Source organism: Pseudonaja textilis, chromosome 6 (genome assembly GCF_049901715.1).
Source record: "Pseudonaja textilis isolate UNSWEBS1 chromosome 6, rPseTex1.2, whole genome shotgun sequence".
Taxonomy (NCBI): domain Eukaryota; kingdom Metazoa; phylum Chordata; class Lepidosauria; order Squamata; family Elapidae; genus Pseudonaja; species Pseudonaja textilis.
This window is the reverse complement of record NC_141995.1, coordinates 32,865,815-32,890,390: the sequence shown is the minus strand read 5'-3', so window position 1 is coordinate 32,890,390 and position 24,576 is coordinate 32,865,815. Positions and strand designations below refer to the sequence as shown.

The following is a 24,576-nucleotide window of genomic DNA, read 5'->3' as shown; positions in this document are numbered from 1 at the left end:
AATGTTTTGAACTTTCTTAAGGCATCAGGAGCTATAAAGCTCTTCCAAAGAGGGGAGAGGGCAACCAATGATCATCTGGGCAATGACATTAACCCTCTGGAGTGCTTTCTTATCAGCCATTGTGCAATTGCCAAACCATACAGAGGTACAGTATGTTAAAATGCCCTCTCTGGCGCAGCAGTAGAAGGTCACCAGCAGTTTCTCATTCAGTTGTTGTTTTCTGAGAAGCCTCAGGTAGTATAATCTCTGCTGGGCCCTTTTGACCAGGGCTGCAATGTGGGCACCCCAGGTTAGGTCCTCTTCTAGGGTAACACCCAGAAACTTAAAACTGGCCACTTGCTCCACTCGGTCTCCATTGTTAAGCAAGGGCTGGATGTCAGATCTGTTCTTTCTATAATCCACTATAAGCTCATTGGTCTTATTGGTGTTGAGGACCAAGTTGTCTCCACACCACGAAAACAACTGGTCCACCTCATCTCAGGAGGCAGACTCATCCCCCCCAAAAATAAGTCCTAGCACCTTTGTATCATCTGCAAATTTAGCAATAGTATTACTAACGTGAGTGGGAATGCAGTCATGCACATAAAGAGTATAGAGTAAGGGACTCAACACACAACCCTGTGGTGTACCAGTGTTAAGAATAAGGGCTGAAGAGGTATGATTACCTAATCTGACTCTGTGAGCAGCCAGACAGGAAATCCATAATCCAAAGGCAGATTGAATTAGAAAGCTCAAAGTCCAGAAGTTTAGACATTAATTGTCATGCCCCTGGTGGAGACTGACTCTGAGGAAGAGGAGGAACAGCCCACAAGGAGTGGGAGTGTGGCTCCAGAGGTGGTGGAGGAGGTTGGGGAAGGGCAGAGGCTGGCTGAGCAATCAGAGGAGGATCCAGGCCCATCCCCATATCCATCCTAGGTTACGCAGGGAGGAGAGGATAAGGGAAAAGCGAGGTCTACTCAGGAGGAGATTACTATGATCCTCCTTGTGGCTTGCAGCTGGGAGCTATATATATAAGTTTGTAACTGCATTGTCAGAATTGCTGGAGTCAAAGTTTAGTGTTTGCTTTGAAAGAGGTTTATCTTTGCTGGCGTTCTTCCCTTGGACTCTCCTCGGTTATTTTCCTGGAATGTATGATTAATTATCTTGGCTTGCTTCGGAATTCTCGTCAATGCGGTTTGTTTTGGTTTTCTTTTTGTCTCATTATTTACTTTTGTGACTTTAAACTGTGCCTAATAAAATAGTTAAGTTGAAGGCATAACCGGACTTTAATGTATGTTTTGGGTTATTTTGAGAGGCTACGGGTCATCACACTAGTCTTATGTGGAAGAATTGTGTTAAATGCAGAACTAAAATCCACAAAAAGCATCTTCACATAGCCTTCCCGCTGTTCTAGATGAGTCAGAGCAGTGTGAAGAGTGATGGCTATAGCATCCTCTGTAGATCTATTTTTTCTGAATGCAAACTAGTGTTTATCAAAACGTATGCGGAAGACCAGAAATGATGTTCTGGCAGACCAATTTCTCAAAGCACTTCATGATGATAGGAGTGAGTGCCACTGGTCTGTAATCGTTGGGGTTATTGATAGGGAACTTCTTTGGCAGCGGAACAATGGTGGAAGTCTTCAAACAAGTTGGAATAGTGGACTGGGATAAAGACCGATTGAAGATCCTGGTAAAGACTCCAGCCAACTGATCAGCACAGTCTTTAAGCACTCGGCCAGAGATACCATCAGGACCAGCAGCCTTTCTAGGGTCCACAGCCCTCACCTCCTGCTCCTCACCTCCTATTCCTCCACAATGAGGTGGGGGCTACAATTGTCTGGTAGTTGTGTTTTATCTGTCTCTGATGTCTCCACTTCAGGCATGAAACATTTCAATATAATATGGTTGCCATAGTGCACTTATTGTAGCCAACATTGCAAATGACTTGAAAAAAAGCAAGAAAACTGAATATATAAAAGTTTGTACAAATGAGTCTCCCTATTAATTCAGCTGCATCGTCTATTTATTGATTTATGAAACATATATGCTGTCCTGATCTATCATAATTTTGGTTAGCTTACAGAATCTTAACAATTAAAAAAATCTTAGTGCAACTCATTGAAGATTCAAAGTATCGTATATTCATAACTTTTCTGGAATCAAAGACAAGCAGAGAGATAGCTGATGCTTTGGTCTTGATTTAATAACTTTGGATAATGAAAGTTCAGGTAAATAAAGTTCTGCACAGAGAATATTTCCACATTAGATAATATTTGAACTACATACAAATACATTTATAAATGACATTCATTGTTTTATTTTGATTTGCACTGTTGGAAAAAGATGGAATTCTTTACCAATATTATATTTTTAAAAAAATCACATTTAGAATAAGATAATGAGCACAACCCCCAGAAAATTTGTAAGCTGTTGAGAGTCATTTTGGAGTCAGGCAGAATTTAATAAATAAAAATACATTTTCCATAATGTTTTAAAATGTGGTGTATTTGAGCCTTTGGTCATAAATATTGGCTTTTAAAGTAATAACTTTTCCAACATAACTAACTTTATTTTCTCTGCTTTCCCTTGCATAGTTAAGCAGATTTTTCCCCTTGTTGAGCTGTCTTGATACTGTATGTTCCTGATAGAAAAAGGAAGTAAATGAGGTATGTAAATGTCATGTAGCCTAAAGACTTTTAAAATAATTTCCTCTTGAAAACATAGCATTAATGAATATAGACTTTAAAAACATTAACCCAAAGTTTTAATAAATATAAAGGCTGAAAGTATCTTTATAAGTATCATTTTAATATTATTAGGCTGCTGTAAAAATACTGTTATCATGTAAAGATATAAAGCAATTTAGAGCAGGTGTAAAACTATAAAATGAATTATACATTCCAGTGATTGTCAATGTGGACAATTAATGAAAGAACTCAGATTCTTTGCAGTTTCAGATTCTTAATTTTATGATTCTCTCTTTGTATCATATATCTAATTCTTTCCATTGTGACTGTAATGGAATAAAATAAGTTTATCCTTGATCTGTGACATAGTGGAAGAATGCTTAGATAAGAGAATAATAGAACAGAATTCTTTATTGGCCAAGTGTTACACAAGGACTTTGTTTTCTGGTGCATAAGCTCACAGTATAATAAATACAGCAAATAATTATAGATCAAAAAGCATAGTTGCAGTCATTAATCATAAGTTACAAAAACAGTTGATAAATCATAAAAAAGTAGGAGAAGATTGTAGGAAAGATGAGAAGATGAGAAAAAAGACTGCTGTGGGAATGAAGTATTCAGCATAGTGATGGCACCAGGGGGTGGGGGGGAATGAATAGATTTTTTAAGAACATAAAAAGTATACTATTATATTAGAATCTATGTAGCGTTCTCCTCCATGCTGCGTCGGGAGTCCAGGATGGGTTGACTCCTTTCTATGATGTCATAGCTGAGTCTGTACTAAGATATAAAAGCCAGCCGCCGGGAGAGACCCCAGCTTTTGACTCAGCTCCTTTCAGTCAGTAGCTGTGTCTCTGAAAGCGTTCTGTTAGATAGCAATCACGGCAATCTTCAGTACTTTTTTCCTCTCTTCAAGCAGCTCCCAGGGATCTGGGCAGCTGCTCTTCCAGAGAGCAGGGCTCTCTCTCTCTGTCCTGCAAGTTGGGGGCAGCTTTACAGAGCTCTGTGCAGGCAAGCTGGGCAGCATCTGCAGACCTCCCCCACCCCTACAGTTTGGAGGGATCGTAAACACGATCAGCAAACTGATAAGAGCTCAAGCCAGCTGATTGTGTAGCTGGTTGCTGTGTTTTTCCCTTGCTGACTTCGCTCGGGGCTCTGTATAGCCTAAGGAGCGATTCTTCAATCTTGGAGCCTGTTTTCCTGTAGTCAGCGGCCATCTTGGATTCAAGCCTTCCACCACGAGGTGAGTGGCCATTTTGTAAGCCGGAGGGCTATTTATACCCTAAGGGGCTCAATAGAAAAATTTCTAAACAGCTTCTTTCCAACGCAAGAGCCTTTATTTTACAAACGGAGCAAGATAAGGCTCTGGCAGAGCTACACCCCCCCCCCGTGGAACAGTCTCTTAAACCCAATAGGAGAAAAAGACGTAGGCAACGCACCCAATCAGTCCAGAGAGATGTGGCTGCTAAAATCAAAGCTAAGGCTCTAGCCCCTAAGAAGGCAAATCAGGCTGAATTGAGGCAGAGAAGCGAAGACATGCAAGCTCTAGGGAGGCAGTTCAACAGAACTATTCAACAGAAGGGAGTGCAACTACCGCATGTTTCAGGTGATACTCGTGGGCCCCAACCGAGCCCTCCCAGGGAAGGAGAAGTTACCTATGAGCTTTTCCATCCTCCATCCTGGTCTCCTGAGGCTCTTGCTGTACAGTCAGATCCTCAGGATTTGAGCAGATCTGGGCCTTATTTCCAACAGGCTTCTATGCCCTATGCTCCTCCCCCTCCCTCCAGGCCTCGAACCTCTCCTCAATCTAGGCCTGAAGCCACCTTCACTCCCACAGCAGCGGGTCTTCAGCCTTCTGCCTCTACCTTTGAGCATAGACCAAGGGATATCCAAGATGTAGTCTCATCAACCATTAGACAGGGATTGGCTGAAGGCTTCAAGCAAATTCTTCGACCTCTGGAAAGGGATCAAGCCCTTCTCCCTTCTCAATCTATAGGTTCCTTGCCTCATCACTCTCATTTACACAGGCCCCAAGACCTCAGGGTCCATTCTTCTCTACCAGAATGGGAGGAGGTTGATGAGGAAGGAAGGGCTTCACCATCTGAACACAGTTACTCCTCTCGTTCAGAGTGTGAAGAGGGTGAGATTTTTGACTAAAATCTTACAGAGGAAGAGGATTCTTGCCCAGAGCAGACATCCTCTGCACTGGTCTTCAAACCTACTCTCTTCAGGCCATTTCTCAGCAAGGCCCTGGTCACTGCCAAGCTGTTGCCAGAGGAAGTGGCTCCTGAGCCACAAGGAAATCCCTCTAGCCAAGGGGATTCGCTCTTCTCCAAGTTTGTAGTGCATGCAGAGGTTTTGCCTTCTCCCATTTTGTTCCTGGACATGGTCAAGGAACAGTGCGCTTCTCCTTCGGCAGGTCCTCGCCCATCTTCTCGAGATAAGTGTTTCTACAACGTCAGCGCAGCTCTGGACAATGCCCGGGCAGTGCCTTCTGTTGGCATTCTGGTTCTGGCCTTGTTCTCATCTGGCATTCCCATGGAGCCAGTAGTTATCCTGAAACCAGATGATAAACGTTCCGAACAGACCCTCAAGTGCAATCACCAGGCTGCTGCTTGGGCTGTTCGGGCTTCAACAGCAGCATCCTTCTTCACCAGGGCATCCATACGGTGGCTGCACCAACTCCAGAATAGATTGCCTGCTTCTGACCTTTGGTCTTACCAAGACCTTAATAAGATTACTGCAGCGGCGGAATTCACTGCGGATGCCACTCCCAATTCTGCCAAATTTGCATCCAAGGCCATGGCATCTTCTGCAGCAGCAAGAAGACTTTTATGGCTCCGAAATTGGCAGGCGGAGTCACGCCGAAAGTAGAAGTGGCTTCAGTTCCTTTTGCAGGCGATAAGCTTTTTGGCGATGCTTTGGAACCTTATCAAAACCAGAGATAAACGTAAAATTCTCTCTTTCTCTGGGAAGAAAGCCGACTATCGCCCTGCTCCTTATAGTCCTCCTGCCTTCCAAGTGGAGACCTCATCTCACTTCCTCCGCTCTCACAGGCCATACAACGCCAAGACCATTGGGCAGAAACATCTGGCAGGCAACAACCTTCTGCTGGTAAACGGCCCTTTCCAGGGGGAGGGGGTCGTTCCTTCAATCTAAGTAATCCCTCATTCTCCCCACCCATCGGAGGTTGCCTAGCCTTCTTTGCCTCCAAATGGGAGGAGTCAACGACGGACGCCTGGGTGCTCAGCATTATTAGGTCAGGGTTACAGTTGGACTTCCTAACCCCACCCCCACAAATTTTTTTGATCTGTCCTGTGTCTCGGGACATTTCCAAGCAAGCCCTCATGAATCAGGCTATTCAGCACCTTCTTGAAATCAGGGCTATTCGACCTGTTCCCCCGTCTTAACGGGGACATGGGCTTTATTCTCACCTTTTCATCGTTCCCAAAGCCTTGGGGGTGGCGAGCCATCCTCGATCTAAAATTTCTCAACCAATTTGTAAAATACAGGTGATTGAAAATGAAGACTCTGCATTCTATTTTAGAGAGCGTTCGGGAGGGCGACCTCATCTCTTCCATTGATCTCACTGAGGCTTACCTCCACATCTCAATTTGGCCTCATCATCGCCAGTTTCTCCATTTCTGTTATCAGAATACCCATTACTAGTACCGAGCACTTCCCTTCGGCCTCTCATCGGCTCCAAGGGTCTTCACAAAGGTTCTGGCAGCATTGGTGGCATCTCTGCGTTCTGTTCCAGTGAGGATCCATTGCTACTTGGATGACATTTTGATTCTTTCCTCTTCCATCCTTGTGGCCCATCGGGATCTGCAAATTACCCTGTCATGTCTCCAGAGCCACGGATTTTCCATCAACACCAAAAAGAGCCAGCTCTCTCCTACAACCAAATTGCAACACTTGGGAGCAGTCATTGATACCACGTCGTGCCAGGTTTTCCTGTCCCCAGCTCGTGGAAAGAGCCTTGCAGAGATCATCAGCCAGATCCTGCAACATCAAATTGTCCCCCTTTTGCTGCTGTCCAAACTTCTGAAAGCAAGGCTTTGGGAAAACCCAGTAGACGGAAGATTGCGTCTCATTCAGTCTTTGTTCTACAACACCTTTTTGAATGTTAGATCTCCATCTATCCGGAATTGTCACTATCCAATGAAGAATAAAGTAGTGGTGCATTTTAACCTCGCTCTACTTTTCAATTTATTAATTCAATAATTCAGGTTCCTCTTAGTGTCTACTCACTACCACCATCCTAATATCAGTATTTCTTATTAGAACATGTAAAATTGTAGAAAATGTTTAAAGTTACTAAATTCTTCTAAAATATTTTAGAAAGATTTAAAAAATTACAGAATCATAGAAGGAGAAATAGAAAAAGGAAGAGATTACACATGAAAGGAAAAAGTGAAAATAAAAAATGCAAGAAAACATATTTAAAGAAGCAATTTTCAATCTTTGCTGCAGTTACAAACATTGCAATTATCACCCGCCCTTCCATATTGCATAGTTCTTCCTGTGCACTACACTATAGGATGGCCCTACTAAATTATTATCAGTAGAGTGGCATTGATTAATACACTAGCTTATTAGGGCAGCAGTCCCTAATCTTTTTGGCATCGGGCTGGTTTCATAGAATACAATTTTTCTACAAATGGGGTGGTGATGGTTCAGTTTGCCTGCTGTTTACCTCCAGCTGTGTGGCCCAGTTCCTAACAGGCCACCTACTGCTCTGTGGCCTGCGGGTTGGGGACCCCTATATTAAAGCGTTCTTTTGCAGGAGAAACTTCACCGTCCTACTTTACTTTGTTTGGAACATTAGTATTGTTTCCTGTTCCCAAAAGCATGTGGCATAAAAATTGTATTAATATTTCATTTACTATTCTTGGTGTCTGCTGCAGCAGACTGAAGAAATGTATACTTAAAATTTGATTGTAGCTTTTAATTGAAGAACAGATGGTTTTAGGAAGTGATTTTTGTTTGGGTATGTCAAAAATGTTTTGACCCCAATCTTGATCAGAGACTCTTAATAGTATTATTTTAAAAATGAAAATATATTTAAATATGAAAGGTGATCACATAATCAAAGTAACACGTATTTTAAGTTTAGCAAGGAAATCACTTATACCTTGTTATTAACTCTTTCTTTTACTGTAATAAGCTACCATTCCATTTCCTCCTGTGTAGTGTATGTACTACACTGTCATAAAAGCTCTCCCTATGAATCCTACTGAATGAAACTGCATTTCTGCCATCCTATAGATGCTGCTTAAAGACCCTAACATTCATTTTGATATATTAATTTCAAAGTGGTTGATCTCTCTTACATATATCTCAAATCACTTCAACAGCACTTTTCAAAACAATATTCCCATTTGTTCTTTCTTTTTGCAGTCATCTAGACCCTGCTGTAATATTCTAAGAATGGACAGAAATACTAATGTTAGCATTGTTCCCAGTATCACTCAATTGGAAAATTTCCTCACTGAACATAACTCAAATGTGGTCTGGCTCCTTGTTGGTATGTAATATTTGGTTTGTTAAATATTTCTTGTGTTTTCCAACATTCTATCTCATATCTATCTTATCTCATCTGACATAAAGTGCTTGGCAGCAGCTATAAGTTGCTTATTTGTTTTAGAAAACATTGATTTTATCCTGGGTGATTTTAAACAGAACTTAATTACTAATCTCAAAACTGGAGTTAGTGGAATGTTAAATACAGTTTCATGCAGCTTCTTAATTTTCCATCTTTAAGTTTATTTAAGTTCATTTTTATATCAGCTTGCAATTTAAATATTAAAACATTTTGCTTCATATTTTCTCTTTATATACATTTTATTGTCTTGTAATAGCTTAAATAATTATATATATGAATATAATATGCCATTTATTGGATCATATATGGTCATTACCTACGCAAAAAAATACAGAATTTAAAATGTAGTATCTGCAGTAATCTGGCTATATTAAAGCTTCTGTTAAGGCAGTCAAGCTATTTAAAAAGTATAATTACCAATTGACATTGCCCTTCCAGAATAATATAATGCAGCTTTATGTAAAACTGTTTTATAAAGCTATTTTACACATGAGATTGGGGCAAGGAGGGGAGGTAATGATGTGTTTCCATAGCCACTGTGTGCCAGTGAGCATATTTGGAATTTTAGGAATAGACCATGAGCAGCTTTGCAAAATGGCTACCATATGGCTGGTTACCATATGGCTGGTTACTATTAATTTGTTAATATTGCTTCCCATTGAGTCTATGGCAGTCCATATAGCTCTCACTTCCAAAGAATTTCTGTGTTATGAATGTATCACTTCTGTGGTTTTTTAAAAAATAATTTCCATTGCTCTAAATATATGAATATTTGTTTTGCAGCTACAATTTTGTCCTGTGCCTGGATTATTTACCTAACTTATTACAATTCCCGAAACATTGGTTTTATTTTAACATTGATCCTTAACAGATTACATAAAAATGGCTATATCCATATTGGTAAGTCATCTTGATTGAAATATGAAATGGCAGTATATTCTGAATCACATTCGTAATATTATATTGATAAAAAGTATAGTAAGTGTTACATATTTTATATTCCATTGATTTTAGCAAGAAAAAAAATTAAGTATATTCAATTATTTTATTAACATTAGTGTGATGAAAAGATTAATCCCGTGCTGAGATTACATTGCAATAGTGTGGTTAAAATCTGGACTGCTGTTGCACATGTGAAATGTCTCCTGTGTGCTATATATTGACAATTTGGGAATATAATTCAAATATGAACCAAAATATTAGATTCATCCAAGGCATCTTTTGACTAAACAGGGACTATGGGTGTACTCATGTCATGCATGGACTCTTAGCAAGGCTTTTTACACTGATGTTCTGACCAGTACTGGGTTGTTTTCCCTCCTCTCCTGTAAGATTTTATTATATTTTATCTGTATTTTAATGGGAGGAACAGTGCAGGGTTTTCCTGTTTGATTCAGAGCCTGGTGAATGAGGCTCAATTCCTGGAAATTTAGGAAATTTAGAGCAGTCAAAAAACTAGTATAAGCTTATTGCAAATTAGAAATTTACATTTTGTTTTATGAAAAATTATTCAAGTTGTCATTTTTTTAGCCATTCTTTAATTTTATTGTCTTGGGTCTCTGTGTATATGCATTATTGGTTAAATTGATAAATCCCCTGAAGTCAAACTTTTTTCTTTCTTTGCTAACCATTCCTTAACATTAATATACATAACAAAAGACTTGGATTTCTTAACTATATTAGCCACTCACACTGAAAACACTTTACTTTAGTAGACTGCAGTATACTGAACATGACCTCACCAGTTTTGCATAATACAGTAGGGAGGAAAAAACTTAGGAGCCTCTGCTTGATGGAATCAGAGGGATCAACCGAATCAGTTGCATGTCCATGCATGGTAAAACATCATGGCAGTTGTAGGATGCAAATTTAAGATGTAGACTGCTCTAGAGATCAGTAATTTGAACACTAAATGTTCACTAACCCGTGAACAAATGAGGGTGGGGGGTGGGGGAAATACCTTTCTTGAGAAGTTTCCTTCTACCAAATAATTATTTTAAAGGTTTGAATGGTTTTTAAATGTTGTTATTCTCAAATAGGACCAAAAGGGGAATACAAAAGCACTACAACATCATTTTCTGTAAAACAAAATAGATATTTTAATTCTTACATAGTTTCTGCCAGTTCTACTATATCTGTTATTCTAATTTTGGCTCTGTTATCTGCCTGTGAGCCAGAAGAGAAGGAGGCCTCTTCCTTCCTTAAAAAAGAAAATAGAACAAATGCAAAATGGAATCCCCCATTCCTTTTCCTTTTAGAAGCGTGGTTGAAAGAGAGGTTAAAGTTTATGCTTGAGCTTGGAGTTTGAGTTTCTTGGGCTTTTAATATCCACCTATTATCTATATTAGAACTGATTGATCCGTACTTTTAATTGTTGTTTTCTGTTCCCTGAGATGGTATGTTTCCATTACACCCTTCCTATTAGATCTTCTATAGTCTGCTCAGTATCAGTGTTCCAATAAAGAACATTCTTCATTGCTCAGGACAAACAGTAGGGTGACACAAGAGAAAGCAGCACCCACATAATTCTTTATGCAGTAAGTTCAGTGTTTGTATATCAGAGATTCAAAATTATCCAAGAAGAGAAAAACTAAGGTGGAGAGAACTGAGGAAAGCACGAATATTTATTTAAGATTGATAGTAGTATATGATTAAGAGTAAGAGTACCGTATTTTTTGGAGTATAAAACGCTATGCTCTGAAGTATAAGACACACCTAGACTTTGGGGAGGAAAGCAAGAAAAAAAATCTGTCTCTGCCTCCCAGCAATTTGACTCCTTACAGCAAACAGGAAACAGCCTGGTCAGCTTCAGCACAGCCAGATTAGCACAAGTAGCTGATTGTCGGTTGGATCGGCCTTCAGGCAATCAGCTGTTTCAGGCTGCAGGAATTGCCATCACCTCTTGCCGTCTCTGCACACCCCGTTTTCGGCTTCTGCATCTCATTTTCAGCCTCCGCACTCCTCGTTTTCAGCCTCTACATGCCTCATTTTTTGCCTGTTCTGGGCAGCGGAGATCAGAACGGGCAGAAAATGGGGTGCGCAGAAGCCAAAAACAGGGTGCGCGGAAGCAAAAAATGGGATGCGGAGGCCGAAAATGGGGCGCAAAGCTGAAGCTGACCAGGCTGTTTGTTGCTTGCTGCAAGAAGGCAAACTGCTAGGAGGCAGAGGGCGAAGGGTGGGGATCGGTGGGTGGACAGGGCTTCAGTAACATTCGCTGTATACGATGCACAGACATTTCCACCCACTTTTGAGGGTGGAAAAAGTGTATCTTATACTCTGAAAAATATGGTAGCTCAGAAGTTAAGACACCCAGCTTGTCAGCTGAAAAGCCAACAGCCTGGGTTTAAGATTGGAATTGCTGGATTACGGGGTGAGCTCCAGTTCCCAGCTGCTGCCAATCTAGCAATTCAAAAGCATGTCAATGTGAGTAGATAAATAGGTACTACTTTGGTGGGAAGATTACTACGTTTCCATATTTTCATGCTGGCCACATGATGATGAAAGAGTCTCTTAGACAATGCAGGCTCGCTTGGCTGAGAATTGAAGATGAGTATGCTGCCTGCTTGAGCCTGTCCCAACTGGATAGGGGAATCCTTTAAATCTTTATAAACTGTTGACCTGCTCTTACTCTTAATCACGGTGATAGGTTCCCTTTCATTTGTGCAGAAGTTAGATATTCATTTTCTGGGAAGCTTTAATTGGATTATTCTGGAAAGTAGGGAACCTATCTCAAGAACTTAAAAGACTCCTTGGTATTCTGTGATTTAACAGAAACCTTTTTATTGCAGGATCCTTCTCATTCTCTGTACTGTCTGGAAAAATCATGGTTCGTGAAATCTATTATATTACAGAAGATTTCTCCATTAGGTACTTAACTTTTATACTGTTTATTTCACAGCCATGGCTTTATAAAGTTTTATTTCCATTATAGCATTGCATATAAAGATAAGCCCTAATATTGCTTAGAATATAATATCTTCATTTGCATTTTCATCACTGATATAAGAATAATTCAAAGAAAAAAAAGTTAGGTACTTATTTTGTGATTATGCAAACATTTCTAAAAGGGACTATCTCTGTAAATTCAAGGAAATAAGATTTTCCTTATGTAATGAAATATTATTCTACTACAGTTGGATCACAATAATCTAGCAGATCTGTTACATAGTTATGAATGGCGGTGAAGTGCAAGAGCTGTAGCAGGGATGTCTAACCTATGCATATCTTTTGGTCCATATTTTCCATCATATTTATTTTTTTAATGACATTTATATGGCCACCCATTTCACAAAAAGTGATTCCATACAGTAGTTAATAAAACAACAATATATAACATACAAACATTATAAAAATAAATAATTATTTAAAAACACACAAAAACACTATAAAAATCTAAAAATTAACCAGGATGGAGCCATCTAAGACTATTTCCATTTCCTTGAAACCACCCCACCGCCAGCCTAGCATCACAGTCAGGTTTTGAGGAACGTCTGGAATTATAGCAAAGCAACCATGTGTAGAGCACATTATAGTAGTACAATCTGAAGGTAATTATGACACGAGTAACTTGTGAGCCTCCTCCTGATCCAGGAGAAGGTGCAACTGGCATACAACAAGGAGAATATTTTAGCTTTTACATTAAAAAGATCAGAAAATGAGGCCCGCAAAATAGTCTAAATGAGTTAAAATCCTGATTTTAAAGTGATAGAAATGTAAGCATGAATGGCCAGACTTCCAGTATATCCATGATCTATCAGAGTTGAGAGAATCTATTTGGAGTTGTTAAAGGTAAAGAGACTTTGAAATAACAGTAATTTCACATTACTTTATGAAAGTAAAATCTGATAGGCTGTTAGATTGATGTGATCATCTTTTGCAACCTTCTTATAAACAAAGTCAATGGAGAAGCCAGATTCACTTAACAACCATGATACTAACTTAACAACCAGAAAGGGCAAGAAAGGTTGTAAAATGGGGCAAAATTCATTTAACAAATGTTTTGCTTAGCAACAGAAATGTTGGGCTCAATTGTCTGATTTATAGGTAGTCTATAAATCCAGGAATTCATGATAGGTGCAGAATCAGCATAGAAAATTCCCTTCTTCCTTACCTTAGTGAAAGTTATAAAGATAAATCTTTCTGTGGGCAAAGATTTGGGTTAAAAAGCTCAGTTCCTTGAACAAATTGCAAAGAAGCTATGAATGCATGTGTTTTGGTATTTCAGCTCTTTGGTATCTTTTCAGATTCCGAAAACAGGATGATATATTCACCTTTGTGTTATTTAAAACAATTTCTTATTAATTGCATGTAGAATAGTATGCAATTTAACAGCGGTTTTAAATACTTTATTTGTGTAAATACTTTTTAGGATCCAAGATGGATTTATTATATTTCGTTGGTGGAAGATGTACAATCCAAAGCAGAAGCAACATGGTAAGTTTCTGCCATTTAGAGAGATATTGCTAGATATTGTAGTAAATAAAATGATTCCACAGGCTAAATTATTATTATTATTTGTAGTTGCAAAAGGAAGTCATGGATGCAATGAAATGGGAAAAAGGTTGTATAAATATATTTTAAAGTCAAATATTTTGAAACTGCGTAGTGTAGGTATTTAAGCCTATTGAGAAAGGTGATTGACATTTTCTCATTTAATGCTTCACTGAATTTGTGGTTGCATTATTTCCCATTAGCTGATAAATTAGTGAAGTATCATTTGTAATCTATGCTTTTTCAGTGTTCACTTACATTGTCTTAGCTTGCAGTGATTTCCAAAGGGCAGCATGGATGTTAAATAGGCAGGAGAGATTAAAAAATAAAATGCCTATTATAAGGGCAAAATTTCAGTTAGTATAGGTCTATATTACCAATGAAATGCCGGATTATTGCGCTAAAATCAACTCCCTAGATGTTTGAAGCTAAAGTATCCTAAATATGGAGCTATGATAGTTGGAATTTCCATCAGGAAAATTAATATTTCCAAACATTTGAAATCAGATTGGAAAAAACTGCAGAGGTGATAATCGAGAAAGAAACTAATTGCTCTCAAACTGATTTTTTTGAAAAAAATGAGATTACTTCGATTCCTTATGTTTTAGTCCATTAGACATCAGGCCAATAGCAAGGATAAATTTTTACTGTCATAATTCTTAATTATTTGGGTGGTTTAATTTGTTATAAGCTATAAATTCCTTAGAAAGCTAGTTGCTTCACTGTGCTTTTTTAGAAAGGGTGAAATTATTAATTTATCTTGCTGTATCTCTCAAGTTTAAAATGTTACATTCTGAAGATTCTGAAAATGTTACATTCTTCATTGTGTATAGTTAGAAAGTGAATAAATAGTTTTCTAAAAGTATCCAATTAAAAGTGTTCAAAATGATTTGTGTGCAGTAGTACTCTTATGTGATTTTAGGGAAAAAGTAAATTTTCTACTACTTTCTGGATAATTATAGAGTACATAGAAAACTGCTAGTTATATAATGTTTAAGAGACCCAGTTTATTGAAATATCAAAGGAGTTCACGTCTCTTGAGAAGATAAGTAATAAGGTTGTCTTTAAAGAAAAATAATGAGTTAATTATAACAAAATTATGTTTAATTGGGTCATACTCTATGAAGCTAAAAATATGTGAATCACTGATATTCTACTTTATTATTTATAATCACTTACAGTTTTTTTAATTTTCTAAGTTTATAACAATTAATTTTTACCATTTAAACATTGTGCTGTGTAACAGTGCTTCCTGACCTTTTCATTTAAACTGATAATATTCCTGAAAACTTTTGAAGAACAACATATAAAATATGGATTACAGCAACATGAATTAGTGGGATTTCACATTAAATAAAATTAATTAGATTGGTTTTAATAAATAGTAAAAATCTTGTAAGATAAGATGTCAAAATCTCATAAGATTTGAGTATATAATGAGATTGTGTCCACGTTAATCACATAGGTGTTTTAATAAGCACAACAAGTGAGACCTGTAGTACAAGGGGTCCTTGATTTACAACCACAACTGAGCCCAAAATTTGTCTTGTCAAATGAAACAATTGTTAAGCTAATTTTAACCCATTTTATTTTACATAGTTATTAGGCGAATCATTGCAGTCCTTAAGTTAGTAATAAGGTTGTTAAGTGAATTTGACTTCCCCATTGACTTTGCTTGCCAGAAGGTCGCAAAAGCTGATCTCATGACTCCCGGAAACTGCAACGATCATAATGGGGATGGTGTAATGGTCATGTGTAAAAAACTGTCATAAGTTATTTTTTCCAGTGCTGTTGTAACTTTGAATGGTCACTAAATGAACTACTGTAAGTCAAGGACTACTGTACTCTATAATGTCTTAAGTGGAACAGCGGAACCATTCCAATCTTATTTAATGCTTTAACTCTAATCATGACTTTGCATGTTATTTAAACATGGAATAAACATGAAAATGGCAATAAAATGGATAGGGATACAGTATAGAGGACAGAGTAGAGTCTAGAATAATTAGCCACGCACACATGGCTGTACCCACGTCACTGCACACACCCCTCCCCTGCTGCAGGCCAACTCACCACAGGTGTTCATCCTCAGCTGGCTCTCTGCCAGCACTCCTCTCCCACACCCTTGTTCCAGGTGATTTGCTGAGGGACATTTGTCCCTGGACAATTCACAGTGCAGGACAAGTAGCCGTGCGTCCCAGAAGCCAATCGTATACATAAGGGTGGGCCTCTGCCTTCCCATTGGGCGTAATCCTGCTGCCTCAGCTTCCTGAAGTGGAAACTGGAAAGATTGGGGGAGCGGCAAATGTGTTGTTTCCCCTGGCAAGAAACAGAATAATATGACCCGCTGTACTTTGCATGTAGGGACTGGGATGAGCGTGATGGATGCGATGGGAGAAGGCAAACCAGAGGAGCAATTCAGTGGGTCTCTGCAATCTGTTGCCTTCCAGAAGTTCCAAGCTTTTGCAAGGAGCCCCTTGGCTGAATGCTGCAGATTTGTGCCAAGGCAGTGGGTGGGCAGGCAGAGACGCATGGTGAAAGGGAGAGATTGTCTAATAATGGAGTCCTTCCAAGCACATCCAGAAATCAGGAATTTGTTTGCAGTTTCAGGATGAGGCTTCCTGCATTCTGGAGAATATATCAGAAAACTTTACATAATACCTGAGTGATAAGTAGTGCTGAAATTAAAGACAACTTTCCTAGCAGATTACAAAGAAGAAAAGGAACCTGAATTGGAGTACTTTGGAATTATCAGTTTCAGCCACATTTGCATAACAAAGCCCCTAAGGAAGAGGCATGATAAATGTGAAGGAACCCTCTCGGAAAAGGAACTGTCAACCATCCCTTAAAGCTTCTCTGACTGAGCTGAGGGTATTCTCTATAATTTATAGTCAGTGAAAATAAAATGAAAACATTAAAGAAAGTGATTCTCTCAGAGAAAGACAGAGAAAAGAAAGAGGGAGAGAGGGTGGGAGGGAATCCCAACTTTCACTCCGACCCACACAGGTAGAATTAGATGAAATGACATTATGCATATGAAAATGTCCAGAAAGATGTTTGCAACAAAAGTTGCAATCCCAAAACAGGAATTCATTAGCTTTTAAAAAGAAAGATGTTTTCTTGTAATAGAAGCATAAACCAGTAATCCTGATCCGTCATACAACTATTCTCCTAGTCAATATGTTTTCTTTGATCATATTAGGACAATGTTTCTGGTGTATTTCAATATCAGACGTCTTCTCTTTTTCTGCCTTCTGCCTTTACTTCTTTTCAGGTGTCCAGACCATAAATAAATTATTCTCAATTCTCCCTCTCTCTCCTTGTCGGAATTAATGAATTGGACTTGATTAGGGGTAGTGATTGCAACCCCCAAATTATTAGGACTCTGAACGCATCACTTTCCTGATGTGATCACTGGAGGGAGGGGGAGAGAAAGGATATGCCTGATAGTGAAATCCACCGGAAATATCAGGCGTCTCCTACTCTTCCAACTTCTCTTCTCTCCCCCCTCTCCCCCAGTGATCACAGGGCAGTGCTCCAGGGCAATGATATGTTCAGAGTCCAAATAATTTTGGGATTGCAGTCACTACCCTAATCAAATCTGATCTGATCCTTGCACACAAACGGCAGCGAGTCATATTATTTTGCTTCTTGCCAGGAAAAAAACAACACATTTGCCCCTCTACCTTTTTGAAGCTGAGCTGGCAGGACTGCATCCAGTGGGAAGACAGAGCCCACCGTCTGTCTGGTGCATGGATTGTCTGCTGGGACACGCAGCGACTTGTCCTATGCTATGAATTGGGCCAAGGTTGATTGCCTGCCTTGGGTGGCCAGCCCGCAGTGAAGTGGGCTCAGCCATGTGCCTGTCGTTAATTGCCCCATTCCAGACAGAGTAATAGCTTTGCAAATAAGAGGTTGTAGGTGAAAATATATATGAAAATGACATCTGTTGGCTGCCTTTATTTGCTTTTATTTGTTGGCCTGTATCTCTTTTATCATCTAATCGTTTTTCTCCTCCCTCCTAGCCATTTAGGATGTTGGCATGTTAATGGATAAAAAAGACACAAAAACAAGGCACATAGAGATCTTGTTTTTCTGTAGAAAAAATCCAAAGTGGGTCTTAGGAAACATATTCAAAGCAAGTCATTTAAACTTCACAGTAACAGAGAGCGTTTTTTGTTTTGCTACTGTGAGTGTTTGTAATTCTTTCCAATCATTTTATCTATCTGAGAAGAATTCAAGCCATAGCTAAAACCTATTTTGTGTTTAATTAATAGTGTTTTATGTCCATCTTACTGGCTGGCCACTAGACAGAAGCTACTAACCAGTATTCTAATGAAACAATTGTTATAAGTCTTCTTGTTGAATATTGACTGATAATACAAATGATGCATGTGATTGTTTGCAAACTTAATTAGATACATTATGCATATTGGTTGGTTAATTATTTTAGAGGGTCATCCTTGTGCATGAGGCATGTAATTAATGATTTTGTGTATAATATACATGTAATTATACGTCTCTACATTTGTTTGTGAGGTTGAGTCTTAAAATCAGTTTGCTAAATGAAATATACATCTTTTTTTAACTTCATAGATCCTAAAGCAGAAACAAGATTATATATCATGGTAAATGATTTTGAATTTCATGTCTACAACCGCTCTTATCTTTATGCACAACTTCAGGAATTATTTGGTTTAGAGCCAACCATAATTCCTCCAAAAACAAAGGATGAAAAAGCACGAGAAAATGGGCAAGAGCAAACACATACAAATCTTGACAGGTAAGGATTGTGTTCATTCACATAAGTCTTTGAACATGGTGCTAACTTTACTGCTTTACCAATTAAATTTTATTTAAAAAACAAATACAACAAAGCTTTAAAAATGATTCATTTCTTTGGTTCTAACACTTTCTCTACAGAAAGTGGTTTATGCTTAGTTTAAACATGTAATTATTTAGCTTGTACCTACTGATTAGTGCATCGGGTTTTTAGAAAGAATTGGCCTGTTCAGTAATATGCTTTACAGTTGAGGCATTTATACATTAATACATTATCTACAACTAAATAGTAAATAGATGCACTCTTTTAAATGAAACGTGTCTAGTTGTTGGGAGTATTTCCATTTCAGTTCTTTTACTCTTTTGATGGCATCATATATTTTTGTTTCTTCTCTGATCCATGTGCAGGTCTTTCTATCTTGTCTTGTGATGCCAAGCATGTATCTTTCCATGGATTTTTGTTCCATTTGTAGCTTTTGTATTGAATTGGAAATGGAAATTCTTATCTTTATGCACAGCAATACATTTTAATTTGTAATGAAATGGAAATGGGCTGGTCACATAGCAAGAAGAACTGATGGCAGGTGGAATAAGGCAATTATAGAATGGATTCTGCTTGATAAAAAACATCCATAAAAGAGCCCTAAACCAAGATGGAGTGATATCAGCAAGTATTTGGGGCCCAACTGGCAAAGGAAAGTTCAAGACCATATTGGTTGGAATCATGCAAAAAAGGCCTTCATCCTGCAGTGGATAGGCAGTGGCAAGGATGATGATGATGATTGGGAGTATACTTATTTTATCAGTTTTTTCACTTAGCCAAGTTAAAGTACATCTATTAGTCTCCACGTTGGCAAAAACTATATCAGTATAAAATGTGCTGCTCCTACTACTAGTGCCTATCCTGACACAGGTATGGAGCTGGCAAAAGAGACTATCCTAATGTATACCATATAGGACAGTTATGGTTAAACTTTTTGGCACCAAGTGCCCAAAGCACACATGCATGTGCATATCCCCAAAATGCAATGTGCACATGCCTTGCACATGCGCCTCACATGCAACTCTCCTGCCCCCCCATGCACGCATGACCCACACACAAGTGCCCCACTTTCCACGCATGTGTGTGCGACCCTGTATCCCTGCGCATGCGTGGCAGAGACCTGCGTGGTAGAGCTGAGCTGGCACAATGGCTTGCATGCCCAGAGAGAGGGCTCTAAGTACCACCTCTGACATGCGTGCCATATGTTCACCATCACAGGTATAGGACCATCAAAACAGATTGGTGGATTGCCCTGGTTATGTTTCTTCCCTCCATCAAATACCACCTGCTTGTTGGAAACTATTTTTAGTCAATTTTTTATTTTATTCAAAACATTAAAATACAAACTCCCAAAAAAGAAAAAAATATACAAAAGCAAAAGAAAGCAAAACAAGACTATACCAAAATAAAAGTGCATAAAAAGAAAAAACAAAACACATATTCATAAATTGTCTCCCTTAGTTTAATATTGGTAAATATATTTCAAAAAAACCTCCTCCCTTCTTAAAATCTAGAAAATGCTGAAATGAGGGCTGGGGGATGACTGAATCAATCTTGCTAAGGCTGTTAAAAAACCTCTCCTGTAGACTGAAGATAGCTTTTGAATGTGTTGAGATTGATGATACCTAGTTTCTCCCACGAGTTGCTCGGAACATCCAGTAGTGGGAGGTGCTTCAGTCTCTGCTTATCTAAGCTGGGCTTAATTTGCGGAATGCTCCTCCTCCTCCACGGGACTCCTCCCTAGCATTCCCCAGTTTTGGCGAAGATGAGAGAAACAAACACTCTCGCCCTTAATACTGTAAAAATTCGTTGGCCGAAACAGGATCCCACCAGACGGAAGAGGGTGGGGCTGGATGCTCTTCATAGCTCAAGGAGAACGGGCGTGTCAGGTAAGTACCAACGCCCTTTCGCTGTTCGCTTCCCCCCTCAACGCTCAGCTCCCGAGATTTCTTTCCAGATACCCCTCGCAAGGAGCGGAGAATTTCAATGTGCTCCGTTGCCGTTGGCCCCTGGGGCTTCTGTACGCATTCCCGCCACTTCCACTGATCCCCAAGGTCATCCAGAAGCTGCTCGATGAGAGGGCGGAACTGCTTCTGGTAGCTCCCTACTGGCCCAGACGGTCGTGGTTTGCAGACCTCCGCAGTCTATCATCATCACGGAGAATTCTGCCAGATTCCTTGTTAACCCAAGGACCCCTTCAACATCCGGACCCTCAATGGTTGCACCTGACCGTCTGGAGGTTGAGCGGAGTCATCTGAAGAGCGAAAAGTTTTCCAACAGAGTTATCGCCACCATCCAAGCTGCCAGACGCCCCTCAACAACTTGCATCTACAATGCCATGTGGTCCAGTTTCTGCAAATGGTGTACCAAGTCTCAAATTGACCCCATTTCTCCATCTGTGGCTCAGATCCTAGAGTTCTTACAAGAGGGGCTTGACGGGATTATCACCTAATACGTTGAAAAGACAAGTGGCAGCCTTGGCATCAGTCGTCACTTATGAAGGTCTCCTATTTCTTTCCCATCATCCATGCATACAATGTTTCCTTCGAGGAGCCACGAACTTACGCCTGCCAACGGTTCACCGTTATCCCACTTGGGACATTAACAAGGTCCTTCTTGCACTCACTAAGTGCCCTTTCGAGCCTTTGCAATCATCAAGTCTCCAATTTCTGACATATAAAGTAGTTTTTCTTGTAGTGATCCCTCGTTGTATTTCGGAACTGGCAGCCTTGTCGATCAGACAAGATCTTTGCGTCTTCCATTCCGACAGGGTCGTCCTTTGTCCCGATCCTATGTTCATACCCAAAGTTAATTCAGCCTTTCACAGGGCACAAGAACTGATACTTGCTAATTTTTGTCCCAGGCCATCCCAAGTGCTGGAACAACAATGGCATCAGCTGGACGTGAGGCGAGCGTTACGAATATATATTCACTGCACAGCCTCTTTTAGAAAAACAGAGGCTTTATTTGTGTCTTTTCAGCCCAACAATCAGGGATGCATGGTCTCATCCTCTACAATAGGCTGTTGGCTACGGGCCGCAATAGCGAAAGCATATCAGACTCAAGCACTTCAGGTGCCCAGGGGCATAACAGCTCATTGAACAAGGAGCGCCACAACATCGGCAGCATGGGCCACGCAGGCACTAATCACTAACAACTGTCGTGCTGCAACCTGGGCCTCTCCATCGCCTTTCATTAGGCATTATAAAATAGATGTGTTTGCATCAGCCGAGGCCTCCTTTGGCAGAAGAGTTCTGCAACGGGTCCACAGGGACCAGGAGGGGTTCCCAAGACAGATTGAGTCCCTCCTATAGGACAGGCCAAGCTTTGGTATGTCCCACTACTGGATGCTCTGAGCAGCTCGTGGGAGAAAGGGCGTTGGTACTTACCTGACACGTCCGTTCTCCTTGAGCTGTGAAGAGCATCCAGCCCCACCCTCTTCCGTCTGGTGGGATCCTGTTTCGGCCAACGAATTTTTACAGTATTAAGGGTGAGGGTGTTTGTTTCTCTCATCTTCGCCAAAACTGGGGAACGCTAGGGAGGAGTCCCGTGGAGGAGGAGGAGCGTTCTGCAAATTAAGCCCAGCCAAGATAAGCAGAGACTGAAGCACCTTCCACTACTGGATGCTCTTCGCAGCTCGAGAACAGGTGTGTCAGGTAAGTACCAATGCCCTTTCTGTCCAGCTCCTGTACTGTAGAACTACTTAGGGTAATTATCTGATTCTTGGAAAATTATTTGGAAAATGTTCCCAGGAGGAATATAAATAATCTTTCTGCTTTCTCTTCTTACTTATCTGGATTGAAGCTAAAATTAATTAAACATTGTAGCAATGTAGCATTTCAGAATAGGGCATTAGGTTTTGCAATAATACAGTTGAAAATATTCTTAAAAGATTACTGGAACTGCCTGCAATTGTTTTGTTTTACCTCATATTTTAGCCTAATTACAGTAGTGGAAGCCGAGAGCATGTCCAGGAGATTACTGGCCTAAGACAAATGTAGGGAATTATGTCCCCTTTATGACTTGTGGACTTCAACTCCCAGAATTCCTGATTCAGCATGGGCCATAGTTCCCCACCCCTAGCCTTACAACTCTCGTAGAAAATTATCTAGTTTTTCAGCTTTATATAAGACATCTCTATTTTTAGAATCATTGTTTTCTTAAGTGGAAAGTCTGTGGGAAAAAGTTATTGTGGTATTTAAAAACACAATTGGTCTAATAATAGGTGCCGCTAATACAAGTTTTCTTCCCACATGACACTTTTGAGGTTGAAGTATTAAATTTTCTAATAATGACTTCACAATTTTTTTTAAATATTTACTGAAGATAAACCTAGTATTTTTGATTCATTTGTTATTTTCAGTTCATTCATTAACATGCTCTGTATTCAGAGGATGCCTACAGGAAAGGAGATAGGCTTTTGTACAATCAGACTGGGAATGTATTAACAAGAGAGATCAGGGTACCAAGGAGAAACTACTCCGAAAAGCTGAGAAATCAGTTCTCAGCTAATGAACCAGCAACTGTGTGGAGAAGCCTGAAGAACATCATTGGCTACAGCAGACTTCCCTCCTTTGCCTCTGTTTTGGCTAGCAAAGTACAGGGTGAGGCCTGCACAGGCCAAAACAGAGTATTGGAGGGGTGGGTCCGTCCCTCTGAACCTCTGTTTTGGTAGGCAAAGTGCTGGGTAGGCCTGCACAGGCTAAAATGGAGCGTCAGGGGGGCAGGCCTGCCCCTCCAAAGCTCCATTTTGGCCAGCAAAGTGCGGAGCAGAGGAGAATAGGCAGGACGGATGTTGCAGATCCTCTGAAATTGTTCATAAGTGAACAACTGCCATGGTGCTACAACATTTGTAGTTTCGGGACTTGTTTGTAAACACTAGGGGGCACTTACCATGTAACTTCAAACATTCGCTAAGGGAATGCTTGTAACTTGGGGATTACCTGTATATTGTGCAGGTCAGAAGGAGGACTGTGAAAATATCTACAGACCCCTCACATCCTGGACATAAACTGTTTCAATTCCTCCCCTTGGGATGCATGCCAATACAACTAGACACAGGGACAGTTTTTTTTCCCTCTTGTACCACCCACCCTCTGCTGAACACCTAATTCTCACAGTTCTGTATAATGTCTTATGTATCTGTACCCATGTAGTCTGGCTGTAGTATATTATTATCCTTCTGGTTATCTTCCTTATTACATCCATTGGTGTTATTAGTATTATAATTCTGTTGCTTTGCATGTACAGTGAAAGCTTCTGCACCATAGACAAATTCCTTGTGTCTCTAGTCACATTTGGCCAAATAAAGTTGTCCCATCCTATCCTATCCTATCCCATCCCATCCCAACCCAACCCATCCCATCCCATCCCATCCCACACGTATGTGATTATTAACATAAGGTAGAAAAGCAAGGATGCATGGTGGGAAAGTTTTAAGGTAATTGTCATAAATTATATTATAGCACTGTGTTATATACGTTTAGCTTTTTAAATATATGTGTGGCAAGTATTGTGCTTTTCTGCAGTCCTCTGGTCATGAAGTTCTTTTCCATTTTCTTAATATGATTTGCTTTGCATGTTACTTTGGAGCTTCTAATTTTTATTGTTCAGTATGTAAACTTAATTTGTTTTCTTCCTTCAGTGTCAAAGCAAAAAGTGATTCTTATGACCCCTCATCTTCATGGAGATCTCTTATTCCCGTAATTAAAGTCAATGTTAGCACAGTAAGTAAAAAAGATCCTGGTTATCTGCATTTTAGATTTTCGATGGTTTTTGAAGATCACTTTCTTCAATAGTCATTATAATATTTCATTTTGGTCTTGGAAGCATTATTTAGTTGACATGATTCAAATAAGTGCGTGCATGTGAAAATGATTACATATATATTTCTACAGGTGATATATATGGTTTGTTTAAAATGATAAGTAAAATTGTTTAAAAAGAATGTCTTGTTACAAAGAATTAAAAGTTAACATGTGGTTG

At 39.6% G+C, this 24,576-nt stretch overlaps 1 protein-coding gene across 13 annotated transcripts in view; it reads left to right on the top strand.

Annotated features, from left to right (window-relative positions):
- The window catches only part of BLTP1 (bridge-like lipid transfer protein family member 1), a 140,781-nt gene that overhangs the window by 4,539 nt on the left and 111,666 nt on the right, over positions 1-24,576 (top strand). For 10 of the 13 annotated variants that reach the window (XM_087936177.1, XM_087936180.1, XM_087936187.1 and 7 more), the window contains exons 2-8: positions 2,576-2,647; positions 8,072-8,198; positions 9,060-9,176; positions 12,065-12,143; positions 13,645-13,709; positions 18,363-18,549; positions 24,236-24,317. In XM_087936177.1, coding sequence (XP_087792303.1) covers positions 8,102-8,198; positions 9,060-9,176; positions 12,065-12,143; positions 13,645-13,709; positions 18,363-18,549; positions 24,236-24,317 — 627 coding nt within the window. In that variant the 5' untranslated portion in view covers positions 2,576-2,647; positions 8,072-8,101. Of the gene's footprint in view, positions 1-1,674; positions 1,802-2,575; positions 2,648-3,784; positions 3,912-8,071; positions 8,199-9,059; positions 9,177-12,064; positions 12,144-13,644; positions 13,710-18,362; positions 18,550-24,235; positions 24,318-24,576 lie in introns of those variants that run through there. The other 3 variants (XM_087936175.1, XM_087936176.1, XM_026697980.2) reach the window with 3 other exon arrangements.